The sequence below is a fragment of the Culex pipiens genome, chromosome 1 (assembly GCF_016801865.2).
Source record: "Culex pipiens pallens isolate TS chromosome 1, TS_CPP_V2, whole genome shotgun sequence".
Taxonomy (NCBI): domain Eukaryota; kingdom Metazoa; phylum Arthropoda; class Insecta; order Diptera; family Culicidae; genus Culex; species Culex pipiens.
In genome coordinates this window covers 124,125,137-124,138,247 of record NC_068937.1, presented here as the reverse complement: position 1 = coordinate 124,138,247, position 13,111 = coordinate 124,125,137, and the positions used below count along the sequence as shown (strand labels likewise).

The 13,111-nt window shown below is 34.1% G+C and overlaps 1 protein-coding gene and 1 non-coding gene across 6 annotated transcripts in view; both read left to right on the top strand.

Annotated features, from left to right (window-relative positions):
- LOC120414274 (hemicentin-1) overlaps positions 1-13,111 on the top strand; it is a 332,674-nt gene that overhangs the window by 239,558 nt on the left and 80,005 nt on the right. For all 5 annotated transcript variants that reach the window (XM_052709655.1, XM_052709619.1, XM_039575396.2 and 2 more), the window contains one exon: positions 7,721-7,933. In XM_052709655.1, coding sequence (XP_052565615.1) covers positions 7,721-7,933 — 213 coding nt within the window. The remainder of the gene's footprint in view (positions 1-7,720; positions 7,934-13,111) is intronic.
- On the top strand, positions 10,980-11,143 carry LOC120414301 (U1 spliceosomal RNA). Its single transcript, XR_005605068.1, has one exon. It is a non-coding gene; the product is annotated as a U1 spliceosomal RNA (small nuclear RNA).

The following is a 13,111-nucleotide window of genomic DNA, read 5'->3' as shown; positions in this document are numbered from 1 at the left end:
GACTTTGGTTAAAACAGGAACAGAACAAAACAATTTCTCAGAACACCGATTTTTTAAATTTATTGCTTTAAAATGTCCTTACCTATTCAGATTTTAATCCTGTTTTTTCATAGTTCATAGTGGCGGTAGTAATTTAAAGATAATTTGTAAAATTTATTATTTGCATAAGTTTTTATGTGACAGTTGAACTCTTCAGGACTTGTACCAATAAGTTTTTTTTTTATTTTAACGGTGAATTTATTTAACACATGGATGTTTGCGTTAATTCGGGATTGAAAAGATGTTGTAATCAACTTGTTGTAAAACTTCTTTTTTCCAACACTTGTCGTATTTCTATATTACTTTTTTCAAAACAGCCATTGGCGCATTTCCTTTGTACATAAGACATTTTGAAAAAGTAATCGAGATTTATCCGATAAATGTACGACTCGTGCTGAAAAAATCTTCCTTTTGCCAATTGTTGCATAAACTTTTATGATATAAAACATGAAACTCGTAACTTAGGTATCTAAAATTTAACATTGACTGGTGTTATTTTATTTGTTGTCGCCTCTTGTTTTTTAAAGATATTTTCAAAGAAATTGTTCAAGCTCTTCTAATCGTGTCATAAAAAAAATAAATATATTTATATATGTTTATTTAATTTGAATCCAATTGAAGTTCTTTTAAAATCCAAAGTACAACAAAAAACTAAAAACTTGTTTCAATTTCGTTTAAGCTATTTAAAAACTGTCGTCCTTGTTTAGATCGAAGTGTAGATTATCACCAATTAAAATGATTGAGCTTATTCTATGATTTTATACTTGAAAACATAACATATCTAATGAAAACATAGATTTTATGACTGTTTCAAAAATTTCCCGGGATCCCGGGAATTCCCGGGATTCCAAAAATATTTTTCCCGTTTCCCGGGAAATTCAAAACCCGGGAAATTTGGACGCCCTACTTATTTGTATACATAAGCTAAAGATTTTAGATAAATGCGTGTTATGTACTTACATTTTGTGTTTCAAAATAATTTATTCTTATTTTATTTTTAAACAAATACTCTGAAATTTTAAATTTACTTTCCTTTTTGTAATAATGAAGTTTTTAAAGAATAAAAAAAAATGGATTTAAAAATGTTTGGCATTATAGAAAGTATTAAAAGTAAGATTATTCAATATTATTAGGCAGTTTGAAATGTTAGCAACAAATTATGCCAATCTTATTTTCAACCCCTTTTCTTTAGATTCTTTCTTTAGACTTTTTTTTCCTGACAAAATACATTATAGATCGATTACAATACTTGCCACTTCTTGGTATCATTTCGCAAACAGTAAATTGGTTCCGCTTTGACAGTTCTAAATTGAGGCCGCTTAGCGGACTACTATTCTGCACCCGGCATTTAAATTATGCCATTTTGAAACTAAAAAAATTAAAACCCATATGTGTTTAGTGAAGAACATTTGAAAATAAATTGAAAAATAGGAATATGATCCAATGTCAGTAATCTAACGTTATCAAACTTTTTTAAAATTATGATTTTTAACTGAAATCGTCAAAATAAGTCTGATGAAAAAAACAAGGGTATTAAAGTTTAAAATCGTTCTTCTTGGAACTCAGTTGAACAAAATGAAATATTTGGATTTGTTATTTTCATTTAAAAAAAAATGTGTTGTACTTGATAAATTTACTAGTTTTATTTGCTGTAATTTTTCACTTTTTGGTTTTGTCTGTTTTTGGATCGCTAAACATTGGACGCCCTTGAATTATATAATGTATATTTTTATGAACATTATTTTATGAAAAAAAAATTAAAGCAACATATATTTGGGCAATTCGCAAAAGGTAAATAATCTTAGAATCTTATTTATTTTTCTTATTTAAAAATTATGTTTATTAAAAGTTCAACTGAAATTAAAAATATATATTTGAATTGTTTTTTTTTTCTTCGAAAAATTAAATATGTGCCACCGCTATGGACGTACCAGCCTGGACCCTCTTCAGGACCCACCGATCCCGGTCGTCCGAGATTCCTTCCTGTCAGCACTGGCTGGGATCCGGTACCGGGTTTCAAAAGCAATGACTCCTTGTCAGCACACATGTGTCACCCACGTGTGTGCTCGTACGCTCATATTTATGTCCCAAATAATGTGGTCGTCTTCTGGTGGCACAACGAACAAAAAAAAACATCACCAAAAGACTGGCCAACCGACTCATGTTGCTTCGCTTGGGGGGACCCCCCCCCCCTCCCGTCTCTTCCAGAGATAGCAGGAAGAGGTTTTCAAAATTCGGTTTATGATGTGTTTCATCCTTTGAAATACAAATGCCGTCATATTTTCGTCAAACATTTACATTTTACCGGGAAGCCTTCCCCCCCCCCCTCTCCGATCGGAAGCGGTTTGTTTTCATGTTCGGTCCAGCAATTCTTCCTCTGAAAGGCAGTGGGCTCTTTGTCAATGGAGTTTTGCTGATGAATATTTATGGCTCTCTCCTTTTCGGGCCAACCAGAATGGATTTCCTGCGGGCAGGGTTTTTAAGCATCAAGTTGTGTCAACTTTAAGGACGACATGAACACGGGACACTTTGCGCTGAGTTTGATTTCTGCGTCCGAATGGGCCATCGATGTGCTTTATATTGTGAAGAATTTAGTAGACCTTAGACGTTCTAATTGTCTTCACTAACCCAAAGAAACCTTGCCATGGACATTATTCAAATTATAACCTCCAGAACGGACCCCGAACCTGGCTCACCGGCCAAATTTTTACGACGGTCGTTAAAATTTTGCCCCACGTGTGTGAGAATCGGTGCCATAAAATCAAACCAAATTTGCCACCATTTCGTGTACAGGAGAGCTAATAAAATCCCCGGCTGGCCAAGGGATAGGAAAAGCTCCCCTTCGACCCCACTAACTTTAAGGAGAGGCTTCATTTGCCTAAACCGTTTATCATTTTATCGGAAAATCCTGTCAGCCAGCACGGCGATGCAGGTCGGTCCTCGAAATTGTGCCCAGAGAGTGTTGAAAGTGGAGTGTGTTTACACTAGATATTGAACTGTGCCTGGGCCACTTTTCCCCTGTCACCGCGCTTGAGGTTGTCATAAGCTTGTCAACGCTTTTTACGATACTTATCAGTATGTGTGTGTGTGGCTTCACTGGAAGCTGTTTTGTTGTGGTGGTCGGGGGTGGTCCTTGGAAAAGTGGGTGTTGTCATCTTTTTGTTTAAGTTTGTTCAAGTGACTTTCAGGGCTTTTCTTTTTGCTTTGGTGCTTTTGTTATTTCAAAGTAACGCAGTCAGTTGATACAGTCAGCCCACAAATTCGGAACACCCACAAACTGCACAGTTAAAAATTATATAAAATAAAGCTGTAATTTTGGAAGGTTCAATATTTCCTCTTTTATGACATAATTTCACCTCAATTTAGACTGAAAAAGTGACATTACAACAGAAAAGTGGTAAAATTACACATTTTTTGTGACATTAAAGCTGTACCCCTTCCCAGATGTAATATTAAATAATCAGGGTGGCCACTCAAGTCGGGAAATCGGGAAAGTCGGGAAAAAGTCGGGAATTCGCCAAAATCCACCAAAAATCGGGAAAAATTCGGGAATTTATGATTTTTTGTCAAAAAGTCGGGAAAAGTCGGGAATTCCAAGCAAACTTGCTTGAAAATTAATTTTAACTCTTGAATAATTTTGTTATATTTTGTACAATTTTCAAATTAAATTCACTCAATTCTGCTTTTGTAAATTACTTTAAATTTAAGGATCTTTCCACAATTTCTATATATTTGAGTATGGAATAGCTGTTTAAGACATTCAAAATCTTTATAAATATTGGATGCAGTTGACACCGATTTACATCAATTTTTAAATGAATCTAATGATCTCTATACATTTTTGTTTATCAACAAGAGGTAAAGTTAATGAAAAACTAATATAACAATAGAGCCTGGTGCCCAGCTTAGAGTTATGATTCTATTTAACTTTGTCACATAGATTGTATATTTGAAAACTGATTTCAACTTGAGTTTGGCAATGTTTTTTTTTTGTAAATATGTTTAATTGTTAAACTAAATTCATTAAGTAATTATATATTTTTTTCCAAAAATTGCCCTTGTACTTTTTTTGTGAGTATAAGTATAAGCGTTGAAACATGATGAAAATATTGAAATTGCAAAAAAAAAAAACCAAGAAATTTTGAGTTATGGTAAAATTGCTCAAACATTTTTTCTCTTCAAACATTTTGCTTAAAATAGGTGCGAGAAATAGGAATAAAATTTAAAATTCAGTTATCTTTAACTTTTTGCCATTTCCAGTTGAAACGGGGTATCAAAAACTATACGTTTGTCAATTTAAAAAATAACATGAAAGTTATAAGTATTGTTGAACGCTCAATTTTTTTGAGGACTAATTGTTTGTGTTTCTACTCAGTCATAATAATTAATTTCCATTTTTGAAGTATTTTTTTTATTTGTTGTTCAGTTTCTGTGTTTACAAAAATTGCCAATAGTTGGATGTTTTTAAATTAATTTAATAAATTTCGGTGGTTGATTTTGACTTTTCTTATAGAGAGTTTTTGTTTGTAAATCATTATTTAGATAAGAAATGCCTATTATTGGAGCTTTTTTGGAAAAGTCTGGAAAAAAGTCGGGAAAAAGTCGGGAATTTGAAAATGGGATTTGAGTGGTCACCCTGTATAATATTATCTTGTTTTTTTTTATTGTGTAGGAACACTGTAGACACGGGGAACAATGATAAAATGGCTCTCACAAGTCCAATACACGTCTGTCATAATAGTGGCTTTGGTTACGGACGCTCCCTTGAAAAGTTATTCATAAAAAATTGATTCTGGGGTGTTAAAGTAAATTAAGGACAAAAAAAATACTTTTTCGCTCGTAGGCTGCTATTTACACCAAAACTAATATTTCTTCAAATTTCTATCGACGTTCCATAGGGAATGAGTTGGGCTACAATGTCCTTTCATTAGGTTTGGCCAAAATTTAGAATATACCCAGAATCCAGGGCTGTCTCATTGTTCTCCACTCATTTCAGCCCATGGGTAACAATGAGGCACTTTGAATTTTCTTCATTAAACTTTTCAAAATCGATGGAAATCTGTCAAAACATGAATTCAAAGTGATTTTTGGCATATTTATAGAGATTTAACTTCATTTTACCAAAAATACGAAGTTTTTTGGTATAATATATGGATTTTACAAAATGTAAATACTATTTAGTATATCTTTTGTTTATTAAAGTTTCATGTTGGCAAAATTGCTCTAAAATGTTCAAGGCAAGTCACCTGCAATGGAACAATACAAAAACATGATGTTTTACTAGAAAAAAATTGATTTTCGTAGAGTGTCTCATTGTTCCCCAGCTGTCTCATTGTTCCTGCCAAGTGCGTCTACAATGAGACAGTTGAATAACTGTGGGTTTAGATGTCGGATCGATCTCATATTTTGGTCACCAGAAGACGACCACAATTAAAAGAAAGAAAATGCAACAAAAAGCTCATTACAACATGCTGATGAAAAAAATAGAAAAATTGTTGAAGGTTGAAAACCAAAAGTGTCTCATTAATGACTACCCTACTCTACTGCTAGGATATTTGTGTTGCTTACGAAACCATTGTTTGTGGCTTTATTTAAAGTAATTATTTCTATAAAAATATGCACTCCATGAGAAAGTCAAAGTATTGTAAATCAACATAAATGTGGTACGAATTTGTTGGTTTCAAAGAACTTTTTTCTTAAAATTGTTTACATAAAACCATCCGATCAACACTCAAAACGAAAGATTTTTGTATTAAATTAAAGATAAAACTTAGGCTGGTACAAATATTTTTAAAAGTTTTTGTCACCCCCCCCCCCCTTCAAAATTGGCCCGAAAAATCAGGGGGCAAAAAAAATATTTTTACAATAAACTTCAAAATTTCAATAAAAATCCAAGTGCAACCAGCTGAAATCAAATTAAAATATATTCTTCTGCGTTCAAAATCTTTTTTAGCATGTTTGGGTTTATTAAAAAATCTTAAGATTTTTTGAAAATTTTCGATGCAAAATCTTTTTTTTCGATACAATTTTTGTTTTTGTCAGATCTTAGATTTTTTGAAAACTAATGATTGCAAAACAACTGAACTAGTGTAAAATGCATTTTAAAACACTTTTTTCATTTAAATGTGAAGACTATGGCTTGTTATTTAAATTTTTATATTTTTTTTATTTTTTTGCCCCCCCCCTTGACCTCGGCCAAGGCCGAGGGACAAAAACTTTTTTAAATATTTGCATCGGCCTTATCAATATTATAATTTACAGATTTTCTGATTTCGGATTTTCAACCAAATGAGACAAATTTGAAAAATCGTAATTTTGTTAAATTTGTTTCAAAAAACTAAAATTGATATGGAGAGTTTCATAGTTCAATTGATGTCACATATAAGTTTGATTGTAACTCCTCAATCTAGAGTTCTATATCTTAATTAGATCTTGTCACAAAACCAACCACTCTCAACTTTTCTCGAAAGCAGCTCAATTCAGCAGTTTCCCAAAGCTCCCTTGGAAAAATAAGTCCTTCTGTTCCTTCCTGACGTCAGATTCCCGGGAAAACATCATCGTCCAATGATGACAGACGGGACAGTCCCCCCACCCCCAAAGAGAGAAAGCAAGAGCCCTGACGAACCCTCATGATCCACCCCCTCACTTTCTTTCCCAAACTCAATGTTGTTACAGAAAGCAAGAGAGAGAGAGACTTATTATTTATTTAAAGGCACTCATACACAGTCAACCAGACACACAGATCATCGAGGGAGGTGAAAAGACCCTTGGTGGACCAGCAAACAACACAAATTCAGCTCTGGCTTGTCGTCGAGTAGCTTCTTTCGTGGTGGGGGGCAGCTTTAGAATGATGTCACTGATTATGACTTCAGGATCCCAATTCTCCCCAAACCTACTCCTTTTAAAGTTTTCTCTGGAAATATTCTGTTCAAAATGACATTTTCTGTGATAATTACTAAGATTTTTTTTAAACTTTTCAAATTGTAGATTTGGCAACACTAAAGCTATGCGCACAGAAGAGTCGAGCCAAAAATTTTTATAACTTGGCAACACTGTCGTGAAACATATGTGTAAATTAGCCCTTTGACTCTGTACAAAAAAAAAAATGAAAAAATAAGTATTATAAAAAGCTAACTCCCGAAATTGTAGAGAATATCTATTTCAAAAGAGATGATTTTGTGGTGACAAGATTTCGGAGGTTGTTGGTGACTGTGCCCCCCTCGTTTCGAATTGTGATGGGTTGGACAGCTGCTGCTCTTCTGCTTTTAAAAGTGTCATGATTGAGGACACCGACTTGGGGCCAAAGCTGACAGAATATTGGAGGGGGTGGCTGGGTTGGGGAAAGAAATCACTTTATATTCATGGCTGAGAGGAGCTATTACTGGCTTTTTATTATTGAAAGATTTTCTGACACTACACAAAGGTCGTCTATCGTCAGGTTTGGTCTCCTCTACCACGAGCACTGTCCTGTCATGAATTTCTCCCTCTGCACTCTTTTGACGTTGACGAGCGGCTGCCAGCGGCGTCTATGAATGAAATATGAGCGCGCAATTTAATTCAAAATTCCGTGGAAATTTGCGCTGATTATTTCGACAGGGAAATCAAATCAAGTCTGCCTGGCCGTCTTTTTTTTCTTTCTTTTAAAATATTCAAAATTTCTTCACTTTCTTTCTTCTTTCAGGTCGACCAGCGCCACGGGTCACGTGGTGGCACGACGGCGTCGAAATCTCCGGCACCAGCCATCCGTCCGCCGTGGAGGGCGCCGCGGCCATGGTCAACCAGCTGTTCATGGGGACCGTCTCGCGGGACCTGTACGGGGCCAAGTTTGTGTGCCGGGCGGCCGGCTCGAAGCTGGTGCCGCCCGTCAGCAAGGAGGTCGCCATCCAGGTGCACTGTGAGTATTGATTAATAAAAATTTAAAAATCGCTTGATTACAAATAATTCTATGAAAGGATGAAAAACACCATCCACTATAATTTGGTATAAAAAACAAGTCAGTTAAACATAAAAAAAACATGTTTCGGAGAGAGGCACTGGAAGGATTTGAATTTATTTGTCAAATAATATACACATTCAAAAATGGTGGTAATATTCATCAGGAAATGATGACAGATTTTGTGTCAAAAAAGTAATATTGCATCAGAAACTGATGAATTTTCATCAGATTTTGGTGAATTTTCATGAGGTTCACATTTTAACACATTTTGATGTAATATTTCTCAAGAAAGAGGTAATATTCAAAAAATCAAATTTCACATTTATACGCGAGTTGATTTGAGATTCAATAATTTAAAAGTTTTGTATATATTTATCATAAGTTTCTTTTTCCATAAAAAATCCCTTTTTAATGCCACCAAAACAAAGTGTGTATCATACTGAAAATGCCTATAATTTGGAAATAGTTTTGAATTCTGTTCTTGGCAAACTTGTTAATTATAAATTAACTGTCCTTATTGTAAAATTGTGCAAAGAATTCGATAATGCAGTCCATTTGCCAATTCGAACTCATTTTTAATGAGTTGGTGTCCCTCGACTCTGACAAAAGTACCTCCCAGATTAGCTTTTAAAAAATCTTAGTACCGTAAAACGGGTGACTTTGATAGCCACACTTTGATAGTTTTGCGATTTTTCCGCAAAATTAAGAGTACAATTAAAATACGTAAGGAATGGATTAGAAACATACTGACCGTGGTAGAGAAGTGTTCAAAGTACCTCAAGAAGAACTATTCATAAAATTTTGAAAAGTTTAAAAAGCTAGTTAACTATAGTTAAGAAAATGTCGATGAAAGTCTTTTAAAACTTCTCACAGTGGTATGATTTCTCAATGAACATGATTTTGAATCGGAAAACGGAATGCATTTTCGGATTCTTTAGACAACTTTCTACTAGGAGAAGGTAAATTAAGTTTGTAAATAATAAATAATATGTGTTTTTGAAACAAAACTAAAAAAAACTTCAAATTTATAGGCAAAACAAAACTAGTTTGAACAAATTTCAGGAAAAATTTCGACTTTTGAAATAAATTACCTAAAATTTATATGAATTTTGTCAAATAGCTTATAAACTTTGCTAACGTAATATAAACATTGCTTTTTTTCCTTAAAACTATATCAGCTCCTTTAGTGATGAAAATTTAACGTACAAATAAAGTTTGAACATTTTAAATATGTTTTTATCAAGAAAAACTATGACTCTCAAAGTCACCCGGAATTTAAATTAAGAGTTTTTAACGTAAATATTTTTCTAAACACTATTGAAAAAACTTTTTTTTCCAAAATAGTGCATGGACTTTGTGTGGCCTACCCCAGTACCTGTTTTTAAAATAATAATCTTGAGAAAAACCTTACCTGTTGGATAATATTCCAAAAACAAATTGAAATCCTATCAAAGTCACCCCGGTTTACGGTATGCATTGGCAAAGAAAATCCCTTAAAAACTGTTTTTTATCTCGCCCAAAGAAATTAAAAAAATCAAAATATGTTTAAACGAGCTTAAAAATGCAAAATGTTTAGCCTTCTTTTTCCATTACAATTTTAAAACATTTAAAGGCCAAAATTAGATGCCTTCTGATTATTTTTGGTAAACTTTGAGGGGTAAAGGGGAAGGGGGTGAAATAAACTTTCAAAAATATTTGCAACTTAACCTTTTAATTTTTGTTAAAACTAAATAACATTACTTTTGTTATCGGATCATCAATAATTTGAGTTCATTTGAATGATATTTTAACAGTCTGGACCCGGTACCTGCTATCCCCTTTTACATTTAAATGGAATTCCAATAAGATTGTAACAGAAAAATCAGGCATCGGGTACATGCTGTTCGAAACGATTGAATTTGTTGTAAGAATGTCATACAGTCCTATAGAGTGTGGAATTCCTATGAGAATGTAACAGAAATGTCATGTTTGTGTCCAGACTGTTATTCTTATATAATAAGAATTTAATATTTTTGAATAATAAAATTCAAAGAAAAAATATCTTATTGGACTTTTTGTATTGTCATTACTTTTTACTTTATTGTAAAAAAATCCAAACACAGAGACGAAATAGAAGTTTATGCAACAAGCTGCAAAAGGAAGATTTTTTCAGCACGAGTCGTACATTTATCCAACGAGGTTCACCGAGTTGGATAAACACGACGAGTGCTGAAAAAAATCAAGTTTTGCAACGAGTTCCATACAACATTTTTTGCAATTCCGAAAAACACCCTTTGTATTGAATTGTAGGTCAAATGTCCATGTGTTTAGTCAATACACCGTTAAAATCAAAACAATGTTGAAAAGTATTACTTTTCGAAACAGGTGCTGAAAAGCTCAATTTTCAACACTCAGAATTTCTTTTCGAATCTGTCATATTTGTGAGAGAAAAGTAGGCTGTTTTGTCGTTCTAGAATGACAGGAAAAGTGTTTAAGGAAAAGTGTTCAAGACGGATTTGCAAAAAATATAAGAAATGATAAATAATTCCAATAAGATTTCAACTATTCAAATCAGTAAGAATCCAACAAGAAATATGAATCAGTTTCGTTCCTCACCACTGGTGAGTCACGGGCAAAAATCCATTTTCTTGTTCTACACCCAAAACTGAAATTTGTACTTTATTTTAAAAGGTTCACTTTGATTTTAGTAACCATAATTTTTTTTTTTAATTTTGCTATGAAATGATGAACTGTCTGCAAATCGTTTTTTTTTTTCAAATTACAAATTTTGTCACATGCCCATCGTTTGAGTGTATCGACCTAACTGCACACCCTCGTTTCTTCACCCTCTTCACAAGTAACGTACAGCTGCTTGAAATTCCCCCCTCTCTCAGCAACGTCTGCTACTGACGCTGCTGCCTGGTCATTATCTTGTACTCCCTTCACACACACCGAGTCCAGTTGGCAATCGCTAGCGAAATACGCCGCACGCAGGCCAAGAGCCGCGGCCGCGCCATGCCAAAGCATACTTACCTGGCATAGGGGTTACCGTGATCCTGAAGGCGGTTCCCCCAGGGCGAGGCTCTTCCATTGCACTTCGGTCGGGCTGACCCCTGCGATTATCCCTCATGTGGATAACTCGTATGTGTAATTTTTGGTAGCCGGGACGTGCGTACGCGCACATCCCGATTCTAAGTTTGATTAAAAAAAATTGAGTTCAAAGACAAGATTGACTTTTGTCTCTACTCCTGTACTGCCCATGTTCGCATAAATGTCCCATATGCAAAAACAGCAAGCTGAGAAAAACGCTAAACAAGTTTGTCCCACACATAAGGCTACGTGTTAAGTTTTCACGAAAAAACTGGATTTCCTCCTGATTTCTAGAACAAAGTACTGGATGTTATAGGCTCTTTTGAAAGAGCACACGATTTTGAACCAAACTGCATCAATAACTCAAAAGTGACGAAAATGCATATGGGACATTTATGCGATCATGGGCAGTGTAGGCTTTTTCTCAATCATTTTCCTAAGATGACGAAACAGAACATTGACGTTCAGTTACAAAATAGTAGTATATGCAACAAGTTGCAAAAAGATGATTTTTTCAGCACGAGTCGTACATTTATCCAACGAGGTTCACCGAGTTGGATAAATACGACGAGTGCTGAAAAAATCAAGTTTTGCAACGAGTTTTATACAACATTTTTTGCAATTTCGAAAAACACCCATTGAGTGAAGATTTAAGTCGAATTTTCATGTTTTTTGTCAATAAATCGTTTAAATCAAAAAAATGTTGAAAAGTGTTACTTTTCGAAACAAGTGCTGAAAAGTTCAACTTTTCAGTACCCATTTCAGTGCTAAAAAGTAGAACTTTTCAGCATTTATTTTGAAAAGTGTTGCTATTCGATTCTGTTATTTTTGGTACAGAAAAGTAGGCTATTTCGTCGTTCAAGAATGATAGGAAAAGTAAGTAGTTTCACGACGGAATTGCAAAAAATAACTTAAAATGAATTGAACAATCAAGTTTTCATCAAACTTGTTCATCAACATTTATTTACGTAGTGAAAACATTGATGGAAACAGGACCAAATCAAGGATCCAGCTACGATTGATGTTTAGATTAGATAAGACAATTAGAACTCGGAACAGCTTCGCTAGTTTAGTAACAAATCGAATTTGACCGAGTCGTTCAAAAAGTGTTTAAATACATATTTCCTAATAAATAGGAGTTGCACAGTATATATTTGGCACCTTGCCACATTGCAGTTGTTGGTGTTCTTTTATCATACTCCGATTGCAGAAACTCTAGCGATGCTCACCTGACCAGCTAAGTGACTCTGGTTAACCGGTTTGCGCTGAAAGCACCGAGCTGATGCAGTTTAGTCAACCGTGAGAAAGTTTTCCTTTAATAATCGTTTTTAGCGAGACCTCGAGCGTGCAAAAAGCAAGCATACAGGCAGTGATCGCTTGTTTGCTTGCTCACTAGCGATGGCTTTCAGCCCGAGCAGGTGGAAATAACTCAAGAGTAACAAGTTTTGATACAATTTAATAACTCATAACAACACGAGAAGAACAAAACCTCTTGAATCAAGATCTCAACAAGTTATTGTAAAACCCAGATTAGCTGTTATAATAACTCAGATAATAACAGATAAATCGCAATGAAAATAACTGGTATTGTTAATATTTTTCTTGTAATAACAAAACATGATCCAAATAACATAAAATGATATTAGAATTTATTCTAAAATTTCAATCAATAACCAACTTTGTTATGATAACACAATTTGAAAATTCAATAACATGTTTTGGAAAAAAACATCAGCTAAAGCTAAAGCTGAAATTGCATTGACAGATTGACAGGACATACTTACCAGAATCCTCGATATCACCAAACTCACCAGCAGGAACTGCTTTGAACTGATCAAAGCCTTTCCGGTCAGTACCAAGCAATAGAAGTCCGTAATCGAAACCACAATTTTCTAGCAACAACCAAAAAAAAAAGTAGCTTCGATTACATATCTGAAGAATATAGTTTCGATTAAAGTTCATTTGCATCTGATTACTAAAACGATATTTAGATTTTATGGAAAATTTGAAATGTTTTGCAAGCCAATATACCCTCAGTAATTACTTTTACCTATAACAAACATGTAA